Source organism: Balaenoptera ricei, chromosome X (assembly GCF_028023285.1).
Source record: "Balaenoptera ricei isolate mBalRic1 chromosome X, mBalRic1.hap2, whole genome shotgun sequence".
NCBI lineage: Eukaryota > Metazoa > Chordata > Mammalia > Artiodactyla > Balaenopteridae > Balaenoptera > Balaenoptera ricei.
In genome coordinates this window covers 60,293,880-60,312,292 of record NC_082660.1, presented here as the reverse complement: position 1 = coordinate 60,312,292, position 18,413 = coordinate 60,293,880, and the positions used below count along the sequence as shown (strand labels likewise).

The window sequence follows — 18,413 nt, the reverse complement described above, 5'->3', positions numbered from 1 at the left end:
CTCCATTAGAACACCAATCACACTGTATTATCATTATCTTTTTTCATATCTGTCTCCCTCACCAGAATGACTAGCTGGAGGAATTAAAAAAACCCCATGGAGCAATATATAAGTACTTCATGAGTGTTTACATGGATGGAAATTACCAATGCCAGCTCAAGTGTTCAGAGGATTGAGATTTGAGCTGACTGTTTAGGGGTGGTTACAATACAGATAAGACATGAGAACAGGGGCATATATCGGGCAAGAAGCAGGACAGAGTCTAACACTTACTTATCCCTGCTACATGCTAGGTATTCTCTAACAGCCATCTAATTTAGTCCTTACAACCACCTTGTGAGGACGGGTTATTACATCCATTTCCCAGATGAATACCTTGATAGTCAAAGAGTTGAAATAACTGCACAGGGTCCCACAGTTTGGAAGTAGCAGAACAAGGCCTGAAAGCAGGGTCTGCCCAACTCCAGACTCTTACTTTCCACACTGTACCATACTGTCTCATCTAGAAGAGTCAAGGGCTTGCTGCTTTGATAGGGCCAGTGAAGAGACCCGTTTAACAAAAGTAGAGCTGGTATTTAAAGTCTAGCACTAGTACCTGGTTTAATAATTTGGGACCAGCTCATAGAGGGCCTTGAATTTATGTTAAGGAGTTTGAACTTATCCTGTACATTTTATAGCCACTGAGAAAATCTTTAAGGAGAAGAAATACAGCATGGAAACACTTAAGGTAAACCTTACAACAGTATTATATGGATTAAAGTTAATATTTTTTACATTTACCTTAAAAAGTTTTGTAGCAGAAAGCAATGAATATCAAGGTTTACTGACAAAAATTAAATGAATATCAAGATCTACTAACACCCTTGCATAGTTGCAAATGTGTCTATTTCCAGATGGTGTTCATCAGGCCATGAACATTTTTTGTGGACTTTTTTTCACTTAATATTATTTTATATGAATACATTTTTTGACCTAGCCTAAATCCTTGTCATTTCATGCATAATATGTATTGGTTAAATGCCTGTAAGAATTGAATTGTTTGCTTATCAGCCTTTGTGGTTGGGTCTGAATTTTTGCTGTTAAGAAGCATGTTTTTGTGCTAGTTGTTTTCCTTATTTTTTGTCTTTTGGGTTAATTTCTTTGGGCCTGTTCCCCAAAGTGGATCAACTGGATCAATGAGCATGAACTGTCTCATATATATCATTTTGCATTTCATTCACATTGTTCCAGAATTCTTTTGTTGTTTTGTTTTGTTTTTTTTGTTGTTGTTTTTTTATACTGCAGGTTCTTCTTAGTCATCAATTTTATACACATCAGTGTATACATGTCAATCCCAATCGCCCAATTCAGCACACCACCATCCCCACCCCACTGCAGTTTTCCCCCCTTGGTGTCCATACGTCTGTTCTCTACATCTGTGTCTCAACTTCTGCCCTGCAAACGGACTCATCTGTACCATTTTTCTAGGTTCCACATACATGTGTTAATATACGATATTTGTTTTTCTCTTTCTGACTTACTTCACTCTGTATGACACTCTCTAGATCCGTCCACGTCTCAACAAATGACTCTATTTTGTTCCTTTTTATGGCTGAGTAATATTCCATTGTATATATGTACCACATCTTCTTTATCCATTCGTCTGTTGATGGGCATTTAGGTTGCTTCCATGACCTGGCTATTGTAAATAGTGCTGCAATGAACATTGGGGTGCTTGTGTCTTTTTGAATTATGGTTTTCTCTGGGTATATGCCCAGTAGTGGGATTGCTGGATCATATGGTAAATCTATTTTTATTTTTTTAAGGAACATCCATACTGTTCTCCATAGTGGCTGTATCAATTTACATTCCCACCAACAGTGCAAGAGGGTTCCCTTTTCTCTGCACTCTCTCCAGCATTTGTTGTTTGTAGATTTTCTGATGATGCCCATTCTGACTGGTGTGAGGTGATATCTCATTGTAGTTTTGATTTGCATTTCTCTAATAATTAGTGATGTTGAGCAGCTTCTCGTGTGCTTCTTGGGCATCTGTATGTCTTCTTTGGAGAAATGTGTATTTAGGTCTTCTCCCCATTTTTGGATTGGGTTGTTTGTTTCTTTAATATTGAGCTGCTTGAGCTGTTTATATATTGTGGAGATTAATCCTTTGTCCGCTGATTCGTTTGCAAATATTTTCTCCCATTCTGAGGGTTGTCTTTTCATCTTGTTTATGGTTTCCTTTGCTGTGCAAAAGCTTTTAAGTTTCAATAGGTCCCATTTGTTTATTTTTGTTTTTATTTTCATTACTCTAGGAGGTGGATCAAAAAAGATCTTGCTGTGATTTATGTCAGAGTGTTCTTCCTATGTTTTCCTCTAAGAGTTGTATAGTGTCTGGTCTTACATTTAGGTCTCAAATCCATTTTGAGTTTATTTTTGTGTATGGTGTTAGTGAGTGTTCTAATTTCATTCATTTACATGTAGCTGTCCAGTTTTCCCAGCACCACTTACTGAAGAGACTGTTTTTTCTCCATTGTATATCTTTGCCTCCTTTGTCATAGATTAGTTGACCATAGGTGCGTGGGTTTATCTCTGGGCTTTCTATCTTGTTCCATTGATCTATCTTTCTGTTTTTGTGCCAGTACCATACTGTCTTGATTACTGTAGCTTTGTAGTATAGTCTGAAGTCAGGGAGTCTGATTCCTCCAGCTCCGTTATTTTCCCTCAAGACTGCTTTGGATATTCGGGGTCCTTTGTGTCTCCATACAAATTTTAAGATGATTTGTTCTAGTTCCGTAAAAAATGCCATTGGTAATTTGATAGAGATTGCATTGAATCTCTAGATTGCTTTGGGCAGTATAGTCATTTTCACAATATTGATTCTTCCAATCCAAGAACATGGTATATTTGTCCATCTGCTGGTATTGTCTTTCATTACTTTCATCAGTGTCTTATAGTTTTCTTCATACAGGTCTTTTGTCTCCTTAGGTAGGTTTATTCCTAGGTATTTTATTCTTTTTGTTGCAGTGGTAAATGGGAGTGTTTCCATAATTTCTCTTTCAGATTTTTCATCATTAGTGTATAGGAATGCAAGAGATTTCTGTGCATTAATTTTGTATCCTGCTACTTTACCAAATTCATTGATTAGCTCTAGTAGTTTTCTGGTGGCATTTTTAGGATTCTTTATGTATAGTATCATGTCATCTGCAAACAGTAACAGTTTTACTTCTTCTTTTCCAATTTATATTCCTTTTATTTCTTTTTCTCCTCTGATTGCTGTGGCTAGGACTTCCAAAACTATGTTGAATAATAGTGGTGAGAGTGGACATCCTTCTCTCATTCCTGATCTTAGAGGAAATGCTTTCAGTTTTTCACCATTAAGAATGATGTTTGCTGTGGGTTTGTCATATATGGCCTTTATTATGTTGAGGTAGGTTCCCTCTATGCCCACTTTCTGGAGAGTTTTTATCATAAATGGGTGTTGAATTTTGTCAAAAGCTTTTTCTGCCTATATTGGGATGATAATATGGTTTTTATTCTTCAATTTGTTAATATGGTGTATCACATTGATTGATTTGCGTATATTGAAAAATCCTTGCATCCCTGGGATAAATCCCACTTGATCGTGGTGTATGATCCTTCTAATGTTTTGTTGGATTCTGTTTGCTGGTATTTTGTTGAGGATTTTTGCATCTATATTCATCAGTGATATCGGTCTGTAATTTTCTTTTTTTGTAGTATCTTTATCTGGTTTTGGTATCAGGGTGATGGTGGCCTCATAGAATGAGTTTGGGAGTGTTCCTTCCTCTGCAGTTTTTTGGAAGAGTTTGAGAAGGATGGGTGTTAGCTCTTCTCTTAATGTTTGATAGAATTCACCTGTGAAGCCATCTGGTCCTGACTTGTTGGAAGATTTTTAATCACAGTTTCAATTTCATTACTTGTGATTGGTCTGTTCATATTTTCTGTTTCTTCCTGGTTCAGTCTTGGAAGGTTAAACCTTTCTAAGAATTTGTCCATTTCTTCCAGGTTGTCCATTTTATTGGCATAGAGTTGCTTGTAGTAGTCTCTTAGGATGCTTTGTATTTCTGCAGTGTCTGTTGTAACTTCTCCTTTTTCATTTCTAATTTTATTGATTTGAATCCTCTCCCTCTTTTTCTTGGTGAGTCTGGCTAATGGTTTATCAATTTTGATTTTCTTCTCAAAGAACCAGCTTTTAGTTTTATTGATCTTTGCTATTGTTTTCTTTGTTTCTATTTCATTTATTTCTGCTCTGAACTTTATGATTTCTTTCCTTCTGCTAACTTTGGGTTTTGTTTGTTCTTCTTTCTCTAGTTGCTTTAGGTGCAATGTTAGATTGTTTACTTGAGATTTTTCTTGTTTCTTGAGGTAGCCTTGTATAGCTATCAACTTCCCTCTTAGAACTGTTTTTGCTGCATTCCATAGGTTTTGGATCGTCGTGTTTTTGTTGTCATTTGTCTCTAGGTATTTTTTGATTTCCTCTTTGATTTCTTCAGTGATCTCTTGGTTATTTAGTAACGTATTGTTTAGCCTCCATGTGTTTGTGTTTTTTACGTTTTTTCCCCTGTAATTCATTTTTAATCTCATAGTGTTGTGGTCAGAAAAGATGCTTGATATGATTTCAATTTTCTTATATTTACTGAGGCTTGATTTGTGACCCAAGATGTGATCTATCCTGGAGAATGTTCTGTGCACACTTGAGAAGAAAGTGTAATCTGCTGTTTTTGGATGGAATTTCCTATAAATATCAATTAAATCTATCTGGTCTATTGTGTCATTTAAACCTTCTGTTTCCTTATTTATTTTCATTTTGGATGATCTGTCCATTGGTGTAAGTGAGGTGTTAAAGTCCCCCACTATTATTGTGTAACTGTCGATTTCCTGTTTTATAGCTGTTAGCTGTTGCCTTATATATTGAGGTGCTCCTATGTTGGGTGTATATATATTTATAATTGTTATATCTTCTTCTTGGATTGATCCCTTGATCATTATGTAGTGTCCTTCCTTGTCTTTTGTAACATTCTTTATTTTAAAGTCTATTTTATCTGATATGAGTATAGCTACTCCAGCTTTCTTTTGATTTCCATTTGCATGGAATATCTTTTTCCATCCCCTCACTTTCAGTCTGTATGTGTCCCTAGGTCTAAAGTGGGTCTCTTGTAGAAAGTATATATATGGGTCTTGTTTTTGTATCCATTCAGCAAGCCTGTGTCTTTTGATTGGAACATTTAATTCATTCACGTTTAAGGTAATTATCGATATGTATGTTCCTAGGACCATTTGCTTAATTGTTTTCGGTTTGTTTTTGTAAGTCCTTTTCTACTCGTGTGTTTCCCACTTAGAGAAGTTCCTTTAGCATTTGTTGTAGAGCTGGTTTGGTGGTGCTGAATTCTCTTAGCTTTTGCTTGTCTGTAAAGCTTTTGATTCCTCCATCGAATCTGAATGAGATCCTTGCTGTGTAGATTAATCGTGGTTGTAGGTTCTTCCCTTTCATCACTTTAAGTATATCATGCCACTCCCTTCTGGCTTGTAGAGTTTCTGCTGAGAAATCAGCTGTTAACCTTATGGGAGTTCCCCTGTATGTTATTTGTCGTTTTCCCCTTGCTGCTTTCAATAATTTTTCTTTGTCTTTAATTTTTGCCAGTTTGATTACTATGTGTCTCAGCGTGTTTCTCCTTGGGTTTATCCTGTATGGGACTCTCTGTGCTTCCTGGACTTGGGTGGCTATTTCCTTTCCCATGTTAGGGAAGTTTTCGACTATAATCTCTTCAAATATTTTCTCTGTCCTTTCTGTCTCTCTTCTCCTTCTGGGACCCCTATAATGCGAATGTTGTTGCGTTTAATGTTGTCCCAGAGGTCTCTTAGGCTCTCTTCATTTCTTTTCATTCTTTTTTCTTTAGTCTGTTCCGCAATAGTGAATTCCACCATTCTGTCTTCCACTTCACTTATCCGTTCTTCTGCCTCAGTTATTCTGCTATTGATTCCTTCTAGTGTAGTTTTCATTTCAGTTATTGTATTGTTCATCTCTGTTTGTTCTTTAATTCTTCTAGGTCTTTGTTAAACATTTCTTGCATCTTCTCTATCTTTGCCTCCATTCTTTTCCGAGGTCCTGGATCATCTTCACTATCATTATTCTGCATTCTTTTTCTGGAAGTTTGCCTATCTCCACTTCATTTAGTTGTTTTTCTGGGGTTTTATCTTGTTCCTTCATCTGGTATATTGCCCTCTTCCTTTTCATCTTGTCTGTCTTTCTGTGAATGTTGTTTTTGTTTCACAGGCTGCAGGACTGTAGTTCTTCTTGCTTCTGCTGTCTGCCCTCTGGTGGATGAGACTCTGTTCCAGAATTCTTGATAGCTATCTGGATAGAATAATCCCAGTGTACAGTGCCACCAGCAATGTGTGCATGCATATGTTTCACCATATTCCTGTCAGAATCATTTTATTTAAAAATTATGTGTATTTATTTTGTACTGAGTGAGCTGGAAACTAGAGACATAGAGGCAGAAAGGTGAGTTTGGAGACTGCCACAATAGTTAAGGCTTAAGTGAGAAGAGACTCATTTTTGGTGATGATGAATATAACAAATTTATCATCAAACGTTGACTAAGCACCTGCTATGTGCCAGTCACAGTACTAAACATATTACTACCTAAGTAAATCCTCTCAATGTCTCTGTAAGATAATATATTATTAGTCTTGATTATATCGTTGAGGAAACTGAGACTGAGCAAAGTGATGTGACATACCCTAAGTCACACAAATATGAAGCTCCAGAGCTGAGGTTCAAACATAGACTTTCTGAAAGGACAGCTGCTGGAAGAATATTTTTTTTAATCCAGAGTTGTTAGTTACCAAAAAGAAATGGGGACCAAGGGAGGTGGCCAAGATAGCTGCAATATTGGGTACCTGCTGAGGAGTAGTGTTCCATTTGGCTCACTGTCCACGTTCTTGTTGTTCTCTTTTCCAGGAGACTCTGACAGTTTCAGCATAGTGCGGCCTCCAGGAGAAAAGCCAACCATCATCCGACCCCCAGTGAGGCCTCCAGATCCTCCCTGCCGGGCAACTACTACCCAGAAACCAGAACCAAAGCCAGATATAGTGACTGGCAATGCAGGGGAAATCCCATCGTCTGTGTAAGTAGGGTTGTTTTTCAACCTTGACCTAAAGCCCACCTTAGACCACTAAGAATGCTTTCAGGATCACCGTTATGGTTGTGAAGGGTGTACAATGCACAACTCCAGGGTATCATTCACTTCATAGTGTAGGGGACTGTTGCAGACCAGCTCTGTTCAGAGTGTTCTACTCAACACTTAAAGCTGGGAGATTTTTCCTAAAGCTGAGGTGTTTAAATCTTAGTACCCGATAGGAGACCCATTTTTCTTAGTCGCCCTGATCTCTCTAGGGTGATAAGATTACTGGCTGCTTTCATGCTTCTTTGCCTCTGGAAATTTGTTTTTCTTCTTATTACTACTGGTTTTAAAAGTAATTTAATGAACAGATTTGGTCATTTTACGTGTGCTTTGAGGCTTTTTTTTTTTTTAAAAAGAGGGTATGATTTTTTAAAATCTTCCAAAATGGCTCAGATTCTCCAGAGAGCCTCTTACAGGGTAGTAGCAGAGCTAATATCCAACAGGCCTTCCTGAGGCTAGCCTGTAAGCCAAGGAATCAGGGATAGAGCCGCTAAGGTGGGGCCACAGCACCTCTCAGGGACCAGCTTTTCTTGGCCACAAAACTAGCCTGGCCGGCCTCTCCTCAGCCAGTGCCTGGGATCCCTCTCAGTATCCTGCCTCCTAGTGTTCCTTTTTCTTATGTCTCTTATTTTCCATAATTGTAAAATTGAGAAAATAAGAAAAACAGAGCCTCTACCGTTTGGACTAATTAGCTAAGTGTATTTACACTTAGCCAAAATTGCCAAAATTACACTTAGCCAAAAATGCCAAAAATTATACTCTGAAACCAAGAACTTGTTTCACTTATTTCTCCCAAGAGTAGTCTGAATGGGCAACATACTTAGACCATTCTGAACCAAGGGGGAGCAAAGGGTATCAGCCATAGCCTTGGGGGTGCCTATGGTCTCTGAGCCATTTCACATTCTGATACTTGGGTTTTTCCTCAGACCGAGATCCTTTGCAAGCTAAGGCAGAGCCTGGCATTGGTGGCCTATCTGGTTCATATTTTCTTTTCCTTTCCATTGGCCATTGGTTCCCACACATATTCCAGAGCAACTCATGGGACTTGGTTGGCTTCTCTTTGCAGGGTGGCTTCCAGGACCAGGTTCTTTGAAACAGCTTCCCGGAAAACAGGAAGGTAAGAGATGCAGGTGACAGAAATGAAACCAAATCACTTTTTAATAAATATATCATGAGCATGTCATTTGCTCTCTTAACATTCTATTTTTCTGTTTCTCTGTAGCTCTGTCTCTTTCTCTCTGTCTGTGTTTGTTCCTTTCTCTCCCCCAACACTGTCTCTCTGTCTCCCTGTCTCTTACCCTGTGTCTCTGTCTTTGTCTCTATACCTGTGTGTCTCTCTGCCTTTGTCACTCTTGTCCATTTGTCTCTTGAACACTGTTTCTTTCTCTGTCTCTGTAATTCTCAGTCTCTTTATGTCTCTCCTTGTGTTTTTCTACTTATATCTCTGTTTCTTTGTCTCTGTTTCCCTATCTCTTTGACTCTTTTTCTGTCTCTCTCCATGTCTCTCTTTCTTTGTCTATCTCTGTGTCTGTTGTCTCTGCCTCTCTGACTCTGTCTTTCCATCTCTTTCTCTCTTTCTCCTCTCTCTCTCTCTCACACACACACACATAGAGTACTCACATGCCAAGTGGTATTGCAAAAACTTTATGCTTGATGTAGGTCTAATTTTTTTTGTTAGTTTACTTATTTAGACCCTATTATATTCCAAAAGGGCAGCTGATAGGAATATATAGAAAGCAATATTCTAACATAAACAGCCTTAGAATAAGCATAGCCCTCATTTCAGAAGTAAACATTAGACTTAGGTGGTTGTTTTCGAACTGGCTGAATATATAAATCACCTGGAAAATTTTGAGGGAAAATAAAATGAACACAGATTCCTGCCTTCTGCTCTAGACCCACTAAAACAGAATCTCCAGGAGTAGGGCCTGGGAGTCTGGGTTTTTAAAATTTCCTTCCTTTATTTCTTTCTTCCAGTTAATTTGTTTTTAAAATTCCTCAAGTGCTGGTACAGGCTTTCCAAGGCCTATCATTTGGGACCCTTTAGACTAGAACACCTGGAGAAATGATTGCTTAGCCTTCAGGCACTCTTCTGTGAGTTTATTCAATGTTGCTTATCAGAGAGTTCAAAATTGTGCTTCCTGATGGGTGACAGGCGTGTAACTCTTCCAGGTATTCAGTTAAAAGCAGAACAATGTGCCTTTACTAGCACTGGAGCTGGGATAGGTTTGACATCATCTAGTTAAAACTGTGGGACACGACTCACCAGGACATGATTCTGAACAGCAGGTCACCCTAGTTCTGCTTGGCAGTCAGCCACAGGGAACTCTAGACTAGGCCAAATTCTCCTTAGACAATAATTTACCATTTATTCTACCATAACAAATGAAAGTGAGGTCAAAGCCCCAGATTTCTCTTACTGATAGAATGAAGATAAAGTTTTCACCTAGGACATTTTTAAAGCAGGCTTAATCAGATAGGCTTGAGGGAAAAAAAGAAAAACAGAAAGAGAGAGAATACTTTATCTTCTTAATAAAGTATCTGCTTATGAGCAGGACTACTTCCTACTTCCTGGTGGTCCTTCCAACCTCCCTAGGATAAGCCATATGAGAATAAATACCAGGGAAATAGAATGAAGCAAACTAGAATTAACAGAATGAACCGGGCATATCTAAAGGAAAGCTTTTTAGAGGAAGTGATATCTGAGATGGGGCTTGAAAGATGGGTAGAATACACTGAAAATGTGAGGGATTGATCTGTAGCTTTGGACAGGGAACCAAGGCATTGAGAGGGACACATACTAGGCATGAACAAAGTCCAACAGAATCTTTAAGGCAGCCTGACTTTTAATAGGGAAACTATAGCCAACCTGGTGTTGAAAGTGTGGAAAGATTGGTAACCACTGCCTGGGCTTTGTCATTTAGTGCTCAGGGAAGTCTTGGACCAACTGCAACATAGGGCACTGTGGTCAAAGCAGACACTTCAGGCTGGAGGACGACCTGACCAATCCTATGTCCAGGCCTCTGGAACATAAATTTAATCCTGTTCCTTATCCCCAGATTCCATCTTGGCAGGATTGTGGGTAAGACCAAGGTGGGTACACCAGTCCTCCAATATGTAATAAGCCACCTTCCTAGGTACCCACAGGTTCCTCCCACTCAGCATCCACATAAGGAAAGCACCCCTTCTGTCTAGGCCCCGATTCTGTAACCACCACTTGCATCAGTGCACCTACATGCTGGCTACTGGTCAAGATTCTTAGACTAGCCACAGTCAATCCCATCTCATCTCTAATGAAAATGATCTGTTTAACCTTTCCTCTGCCCCTTTTTGCTTCCAGTTTGTACGCCTGACTCTATGTAACCTGACATTTGAATGACCTCACTTCTCATTCATCTCCCTTCTACAATACAACAATTAAAAAAATTAAAAACTCAAAAGAAAATGAGAAGTGGCTCATCAAGAAGAGAAGGGAGGGGAAGACATTTCAGTAAGGCAGAATAGCTTATGCAAGGCAGGTTCACAAAGTGATTAGTGTTCCACTCTGGCTAGAATGTGGGGGTGAGAAGAAGGAAGCTTAGCTAGAGTTGAGGCCAAGAAGATGGATTGGGGCCAGATTGTAAAGGCCTTATATGACATACTAAGGAGTTTGGTCTTTATTCTGTAGTCCATGGGGTGTCATGGAAAACTTTTCAGCATGACAATGCATATTCTAAGCTGCCTGAGTTATTTTAAAACACACACACACACATTCTGCTGGTAATGAGGAAGATAGTTGGGAGAGTAAAACCTGGAGGCAGGGAGACCAGTTAGGAGGCTAATCATCCTGGCAAGAGTTGATGAGGTCCTGATGTATGGCATTGTCAATAGGAATGGAATGAAAGGACAGATTTGAGGTAGACTCAGTAAGACCTTGCTGACTTTTCAAACATGGAGCATTGGAGAAAGATTAAGAGAGAAAAAAGTCTAACTTGGGCAGTTAGGTAGATGGTAGCAATAATTAATCATGGAGGAACAGGTTTTGTGGGAAAGTTTCTCTGGTCAATTTTGGACACAGTGTGTATGAAGACTCTTTGGGACATCAGATAGAGATGTCCAGTGGGTAACTGCAACTTAGACTAGTAATTGGGGCTGGATCTACATAGGTTTAGAGGTAGAACTGTTAAGTACAGCCACTGTACAAAGTTATAGGGGCATTCACATATACTACAATGTGAATAGTAACCTTGTGGGGGGGGGGTCTCAGTATTTGATGGGGATTGAAATCATGGATGGGAATAAGATCACTCAGGGAGTAGGTATAAATAGACTTAAGAGAGAAGAGAAAAACAATGTTCAGGATATAGCCCTGGGGCAAGATGTTGTCTGGGATTTTCTGGCCAAATTATAGGGAGCTTGATTCTCCAGAATTGTCTCTTGCCTCCAACCATCCCCAGACAAGGCTACTTTAGGACCAATCTAAGCACATCAAGAGGCTGGTTTGGTCTTCAAGGCAAAGAAAGATTCATGTTTCACAAGGCACTTGCCTTCCCTCTTTGCCCTTTTCCCATTGGAGATAATCACAGAATGTAGTCTTTGGTCTTGGGCCAATTTCTCTGGTCTTCCCTTGCCTCCCATAGTATGGCACTCGAAGGATTGTGCTGGCACCTGAAAGATGTCTTTGTGTCTGGGATACTGGGCTCTCTAAATCTGGCAGAGAGGTAGCCCAACCTATAAGCATGGAGTGAGATGTTTTGAAACATCTGGATGGAATCACTTCCTCGTTTTTCAAATGGCCTAATTGCCACCGTCCTGGAAGGGTCACCCATCCACTTGCTTTCCTTTCCAGTTCTGATTTCTAGAGTCTTAGTGAAATGTCTTTCCTCCTTTACCCACAGTTCTCAAGGCAGACTTCCTGGAGATGAGAGTTGAGGCCTCAGGTATGTAGTATCCATCCCTGATTACAAAACCTTGTTACACATATACCTTCTTTATGAGATCTGAGTTTTTGAGGACTGGAGTGCCATGTAGGTCCAGAGGGTGGGAATTCACCTCCATGCCTCAGTTCACTACCCTGTAATTACTTGACCCTTAAACTTACTGCCTTTTAATTATGAGGTTCTCTGTGTTTTAAGTTTCCTTTCTTTCTTGCTCAGCCAAACTACAGTATAGTTTTACAAATTGCCTTTGAATCAAGGTCATTAGGAATCCTAAATCGTGACATTTTGGGCAATTACATTTCCTTCTCTGGGCCTCAATTTCCCAATATGTAAGATGAAATGTTTGGAACCTTTTAACTCTGACATCCTTTGGGTCTATAAGAATATCAGTAACCTCTCATTTGATATTATAGCAGGTCCCAAGAGTCTACCTTAGTATCTGTAGGGGAACTTCATTCCTTCAGATCAAATCACAATTTCAGTCTTACCCCTTGAACCTTCATCCTTAGTTCTTTATATTTGTCTAATGCAAAGCGTTTTCACTTCCATTATATCATTTAGTCCATATCAAATGCCAGAAATAGGGACGTTAGTATGTATTTTCACTCAACAAATAAAGGAACTGAGGTTCAGAGGGGATAAGTAACTTACTGAGATCACCAGAACCATGGAGATCATGGAAATTTCTTTCTTTACTAGGAGTTCTGATTGACAATCAGATTGCTGGCATGACATGAACCAATACACACATAAATCAGATCCAGGTATCTGGAGCAGAGCTTTCCATGTACTCCTCAGCCTTCCTTTTCTTCATATCACTGCCAGTCCTCAGAGGTCTATGGGTAGATAAGCATTTTCTTATCAGCTCTCATGAAGGTGAAGTCCCAGTAAAAGGAAGTTTGGAGTTATTGTAGGGCCATAAAGGCAGTGGCCATTCAGCAAGGTGGGTAATCTCAGAGGTATCAGGCATCTGTATCTTCTGTAGACTTTTTGGGGATTAGAGTTCAGGCTTAAGGCACACAGTTTCAGCCCTGATTTTAGCACCGTATTAGGACAGTTTCATGGGATCTGAGTTATAAGGGCCTTTTTCTACCCAGCCGCTATTGCTCGGAAGATTAGCTACCTACCAAGAGAGGGCCTACTGCTCAGTGGCTGTTAAGTGTTTAACCAGTCCTAGCTAATTCCTTACTCTCTTCTTTCCCTTTCAGGTTTTAAAAGCCTTGGCCTCAGGGGACCCTTTCCAGGTTCTAGAAGAGTCTTCTTCAAACCCTTGTGTGCTGAAGAGCAGATCTTTCCTGGCCCTGCACCTTCAGGCTCTGGGATGCTATAAAATAAGGGACACACGTCCTAGACACAAGTTTATTTCTCCTTTGTATTCTGTCTTCATTCCCTCAGAAGGTCTATCTTGAGCTCCTATAAGACTGTGAATGGCTGAACTCCCTCAAGCCAGACTGCAGAAACCAAGCTATCCACCGACCTGAGTCGAAGAGAGGAGCTCAGTTTTCAACTCTTCTCTGAACTTCCTGCCTTCTCAAAAGGCCATCTAGCTCTGAAAGATTTGGGACTAAAGATTTATCTCAGAAGTCTTACCCTGAACCAGAAGTTACTTGAGTTGGGTCCATTGCTTACCTTGGAAGTAGGGGAGTAGGAATGTTTGCTGAACTTTCGAGAATCTTAATATGTCTCTTACTGAGGATATGGACCCTGGTGCCAGTTTGGAGCTTTGGCGCTGTAATATATTGCCAAGAATGTGTCTGCTCTTATGGGACCAGACAGAATGAGTGATGCCCCCACAATCCCTCCAAGTGGACTCAGGCCTTCCTGCTTTTGCATACAGCCGCTTAGGACAAATCTGCAAAGCATGTTTTACATGTCAAAGCCTAGGTCTGTTTGAATTATTCCTCCTCCTGTTTTCTCCTGACAGCTTCCTTTCCAAGCAATCAAGAAAGAAACAAAAGCTGAAGACAGTTCTTTTAAAAAAGGCAGACTGTGTTTGTTCTGCAGGAGTTCCATTTTTGGGTCAAATGCTGGGGAGAATTGTTAAGATGGATTGAGGCCAGGCAGTTGTCACTGTTGCTTCATGTCTGCCTTATGCAGATAAGCTGTTTTATCACCTGAAAGAAACAGTTCTTAACCCAATATCTGTGGATTCAGGAACTTCATAAAGCCTCTGAAATGGTATGCCTTTTCAATGTGCCTTTTCTGAGGAGATGGTCCATAACATTCTAGTGAATTTCAAATTGGGCCTGTGACACAATAAAGGTTAAGAACCACAGCCTTTGAGATAAAAGACTCTTTTTATGACCTATAAAATATTTGATTAGAAAGGCCTTTCAGAATTATTTAGTCTAACTCCTTAGTTTACCTTTGGGGAAACTGAGGCAGAGCAAGTTAGCAGCCATGTGTAAACAAGATACCACATCCCTGGGCACCTACACAAGGTTCTTTCCATTACACCATGCTTATCTAGCAAGGGGCCTTATGATTGGTCGCTTTAATGGCCATCATTTTGAGGATCTGGCTTTTACCCTCTTTCTTGGGCCACACATATTTGCCACCAAATGGGACTTCCAGACATAAGCTCCTGGTCTTCCTCATTTGCTATTTCAATCATTGGAAAGGAATTAAAACACAGTTAGTGTAGTGAGTCAGAAATCTGACGAGTAGACATTTCTGATTCCTGTTTGTTGAAGAGAAGCTGCTGGAGAAAGTGTCATCTCTTGTTTCCACACAGGTGCCTTGGCTTTAGGGTGGCCTTTAAGATAGCCTGTCTTTAGGGTCTGTGTAATTATAATGTGGTCCAGTGTGAGAGAAAGGACTTTCCTATTGGACTCTTATAGCCAGGCCCCACTAGTGCACTGACTATAGTACTGAGAAAGAAGCATAGACATGGGGAGAGGGGAGGTGAGAGAGAGGGTAAGGGAGAGGGAGATGAGAAAGAGAATGCACCCATGCCCAAACCAACTCTGAGATGCCTTTGGAACAGTGTTACTGAAAGGCAATAGCTACTTTCAAGATTGAACTCTAAATATGGCTTATTGATGAGTTAGTAACATGTAAGCTAAACACACTGAGAGCCTTTGTGGAAGTAATTGAGTAGCAATTTGATGACATTCTTAATGACGATGTACCCAGGTGGCCATATTGAACTCTCAGCTCTACCCAGTCTCAAAGGCAAAGTTGCTAAAAAAACCAGGAGAAAGTAAGCCAAGTGGGCACCATTCTACCTGCTGCTCACCCTCAAAGGGAATCTCTGTGAGACCTACTAGCCTCACTCAGGAAGTACTCATTGAGCCACAGTCTCAGAGCTGTGGCCTCTCTGCTCTGTCCCATTAGATGACTAGCTAAACAAAGCAGGTGTGCAGATTTTAGCCACAGAAGCAGTGGCCAATGGGGCCTCAGTACCTTTGAAGATATTAGAGACATGATTTCACTCTGGTTTCCTTGGGGGGAAATTCCACAGTCACCACTACAAATATTGAGAGATTATTGAGAACCAGAGAAAGCCACCACAATTTCAGTAGAATATGTGTCCCAGAAATGTGGCTGTGAGATTGCTATGTGTTTCCTGGGACACAGATCTTTAGGCCTGGCCTAAAGAGTTGGGATCACCAGTCTGACTGGAAGCCAAGGAGCAGTGCCTGGCTGGCTCTGCCCCTGCCCTGGGCTATACCCAAAGAATGAACCTCAGCACCTACCCTTTTGTTCTCTGATTTAAAGAGCAAAAGCTTCTGTGGAATGAGACTGGCTTGTCCTAGGCTTGATGGATGGATAGTCATTCAGAAGAGGCTATGGGAAGGGGGTGATAATTGAAGCGTGTCAATTGTAGGAAATTATCTGCATACCTCGGCCAGCAGGTAGGAGAAACTGGCAATGGATGAACTGTAAATGTTGAGCTGTCAGTGATAACATTTATTAAGCACCTACTAAGTGCTAGATGCTTCATATACATTATATCATTTAGTCCCTACAATAATCATGCAAGTGGATGCTATCCTCCTCATTTTACAGATAAAGGATTTATGACCCAGCAGGCTAAAATTAACTGGCTCAAGGTCACACAGAAAGTAAATAACAGAATTATTATTCTAATCCAGCTTTCTCTGACTCTGCACTCCATGTTGTTTTCCCTTTGCCATATAAAGGCCATAATACTGGAGCTGACCTACTTAACAAAATATTAAAAGGCAAGTATTTGAGGGGAAGGAGGGGATGAAGGTCCAGTTTACAGGGGAATAAAAACTGGGCTGAAAGAGATTTCTGAGTTATGTTTTCTCCTCACCTTCAGAATGCCCATTTGATAATGTCTTAAAACGGATCATTTACTTTTACCTTGTGACATGAAGGATTTATATTTTAGTTGGTAGTTGTCAAGTCCTTGGCTTAGCTGGTTTTCAAAGAGAAAAAGGTCCTTGTATATGTCTGTTACTTCACCAAGGTTCTAGCATGTGCAGTTTTACCCCAAGAGACGGGCGGCATCCACACATGGTTTGAGAAATAGAAATGGTCTTGGTGCTTCTGCAGGACTTGATGCCTTGGGATCAAATCCCTATTAAGGGTTTTCTGTGGTGATGATAGCAAAAGTTAAGAGATGATTTAGAATAATAAATATTATTGAAGTTTTTGTTTAAAAAAAGATGGAGTGTGTTGCCCAGCCACTGAGGGGCAAAACTCAGCATCCAAATTGAGTAATAAAGTGGTGTCATGTAGAGTATTTCTAAAATAAGTTGCAATTGTGGGAAAGAATCCTTCCCTTTTCAAGAAGTTCCTTAATTCTGTAATAGCTAGAACAAATAAAGTAATAGAAGTATTTCTGTGACTAGAAAAATTGCTTTTGAGAGAATGTAGATCAATGATACTATTTTTAATGTGGCTACAGACAAATGGCCTTGACACATCACAAGCCCAGAAAAAGCTTCAGAAGCATTTAAAAATTTCAGAGAAAAGCAAGATACCTTGAAGAGATGTTTTTGAAGAAAAACCTTCATTTTCATAGGGAAAAGAATCACTTGATACCAAGGACATTAATAGATGCTAGAAAGACACATTTGTGAAATACATATGTAACATCAGAAGAAAAAGAATTAGATCCTGGGGTCCATTAATGTGACTTTTAATAAAGTATGCAGACTGTCTAGTATTAATGGCCTCCACCTACAGTTTTGTCATGGAAACAATCTTTGGGCATATTTTGCATGATCCACTGCTCATGTTGTCTTCTGCAATTCTAAGGAAATGTAGGCCCAGAATCATTTTGTACCTAGGCATCTCCATCTACAGTCTATTTTGCACCAAGCCCAGTTATTCCCTGAGGCCTCACAACATCATTGTGTGACAGCTGACAGCCCCATTCTACAGATAAGGAAACTTGAGGCTAAGGAAGATGAGAAATGATTTGCCCAATGTCACACAGTTAGGGATTGATAGAAACCCAGGACTAGAAGCTACAGGGCCGTTCCTGTTTCTAATACACCATACTACCTCCAGTGGTAAAGGAATGTTGACAGTAAATGGAGAAGATGTTTAGAAATGAGACTAACAACATCTGCAAGTCGTGCTACTCCAAATGTGGTCTATAAACAGCCTCAGCATCAGCATTACCTGGGAGCTTATGAGAAATGCAGATTCCTGGGCCCCATCCCAGACATCTGGAATCATAATTTGTATTTTAATAAGGTCTCCAGGAGATAGCTATGCACATTAAAGTCTGAGAAGCACTGATTGTAAGGCATTTAAGACAACAAAGCAGGTTGAGGAAGGAGACCTCTTTGTGAGGCAAAGACCAAAAATGGCAGATAAGGCCAATCTGGTATGTTGGAAGTGTTTACAAAGATTGTGTCCATAGCTGCCTGCTTCTTACATTGCTTTGTACATGGCATTATACTTTGATGACATATAAATTAAGTTTTTCTACTTCAAAGAATAGTGAAACCAGCCTAGGAAATAAGACTGGAAGTTACTTGACTTTCAAACCTCTGAGCGTCAAAGGCAATAGAAAGGCAACATGGAGCACTGGAAAGAGCTCCCTTCAGGAGCGTTTGGGGTCCACACTCACCGCTGTCACTGCCTCTCTGTAATGCTGAGCAAGTCCCTCCCAAGTTGTCTGTCTTTAAACCAAAGGGCCTTTTCAGCTTTGACATTCAGTTATTCTCAGCTATGGCTTTTACTACAGTCAACATTGTAATGAAAACACGGACAATTCTACCGGGTTTTGTCTGGCCAGAGATTAGTATCTTTAGTTCACATGAGAAGGAGTATTCTGGGAGGAAATATCAGTCATAACAAAGCAACATTAATGGGAATTGCAAGGA

At 40.0% G+C, this 18,413-nt stretch overlaps 1 protein-coding gene across 4 annotated transcripts in view; it reads left to right on the top strand.

Moving 5' to 3' along the window:
• The window catches only part of OPHN1 (oligophrenin 1), a 599,884-nt gene extending 582,642 nt beyond the window's left edge, over nt 1-17,242 (top strand). For all 4 annotated transcript variants that reach the window (XM_059910821.1, XM_059910818.1, XM_059910820.1 and 1 more), the window contains 4 exons: nt 6,961-7,126; nt 8,250-8,300; nt 12,061-12,102; nt 13,311-17,242. In XM_059910821.1, the coding sequence (XP_059766804.1) occupies nt 6,961-7,126; nt 8,250-8,300; nt 12,061-12,094 (251 nt within the window). In that variant the 3' untranslated portion in view covers nt 12,095-12,102; nt 13,311-17,242. The remainder of the gene's footprint in view (nt 1-6,960; nt 7,127-8,249; nt 8,301-12,060; nt 12,103-13,310) is intronic.
• Nucleotides 17,243-18,413: the final 1,171 nt, after the last annotated feature.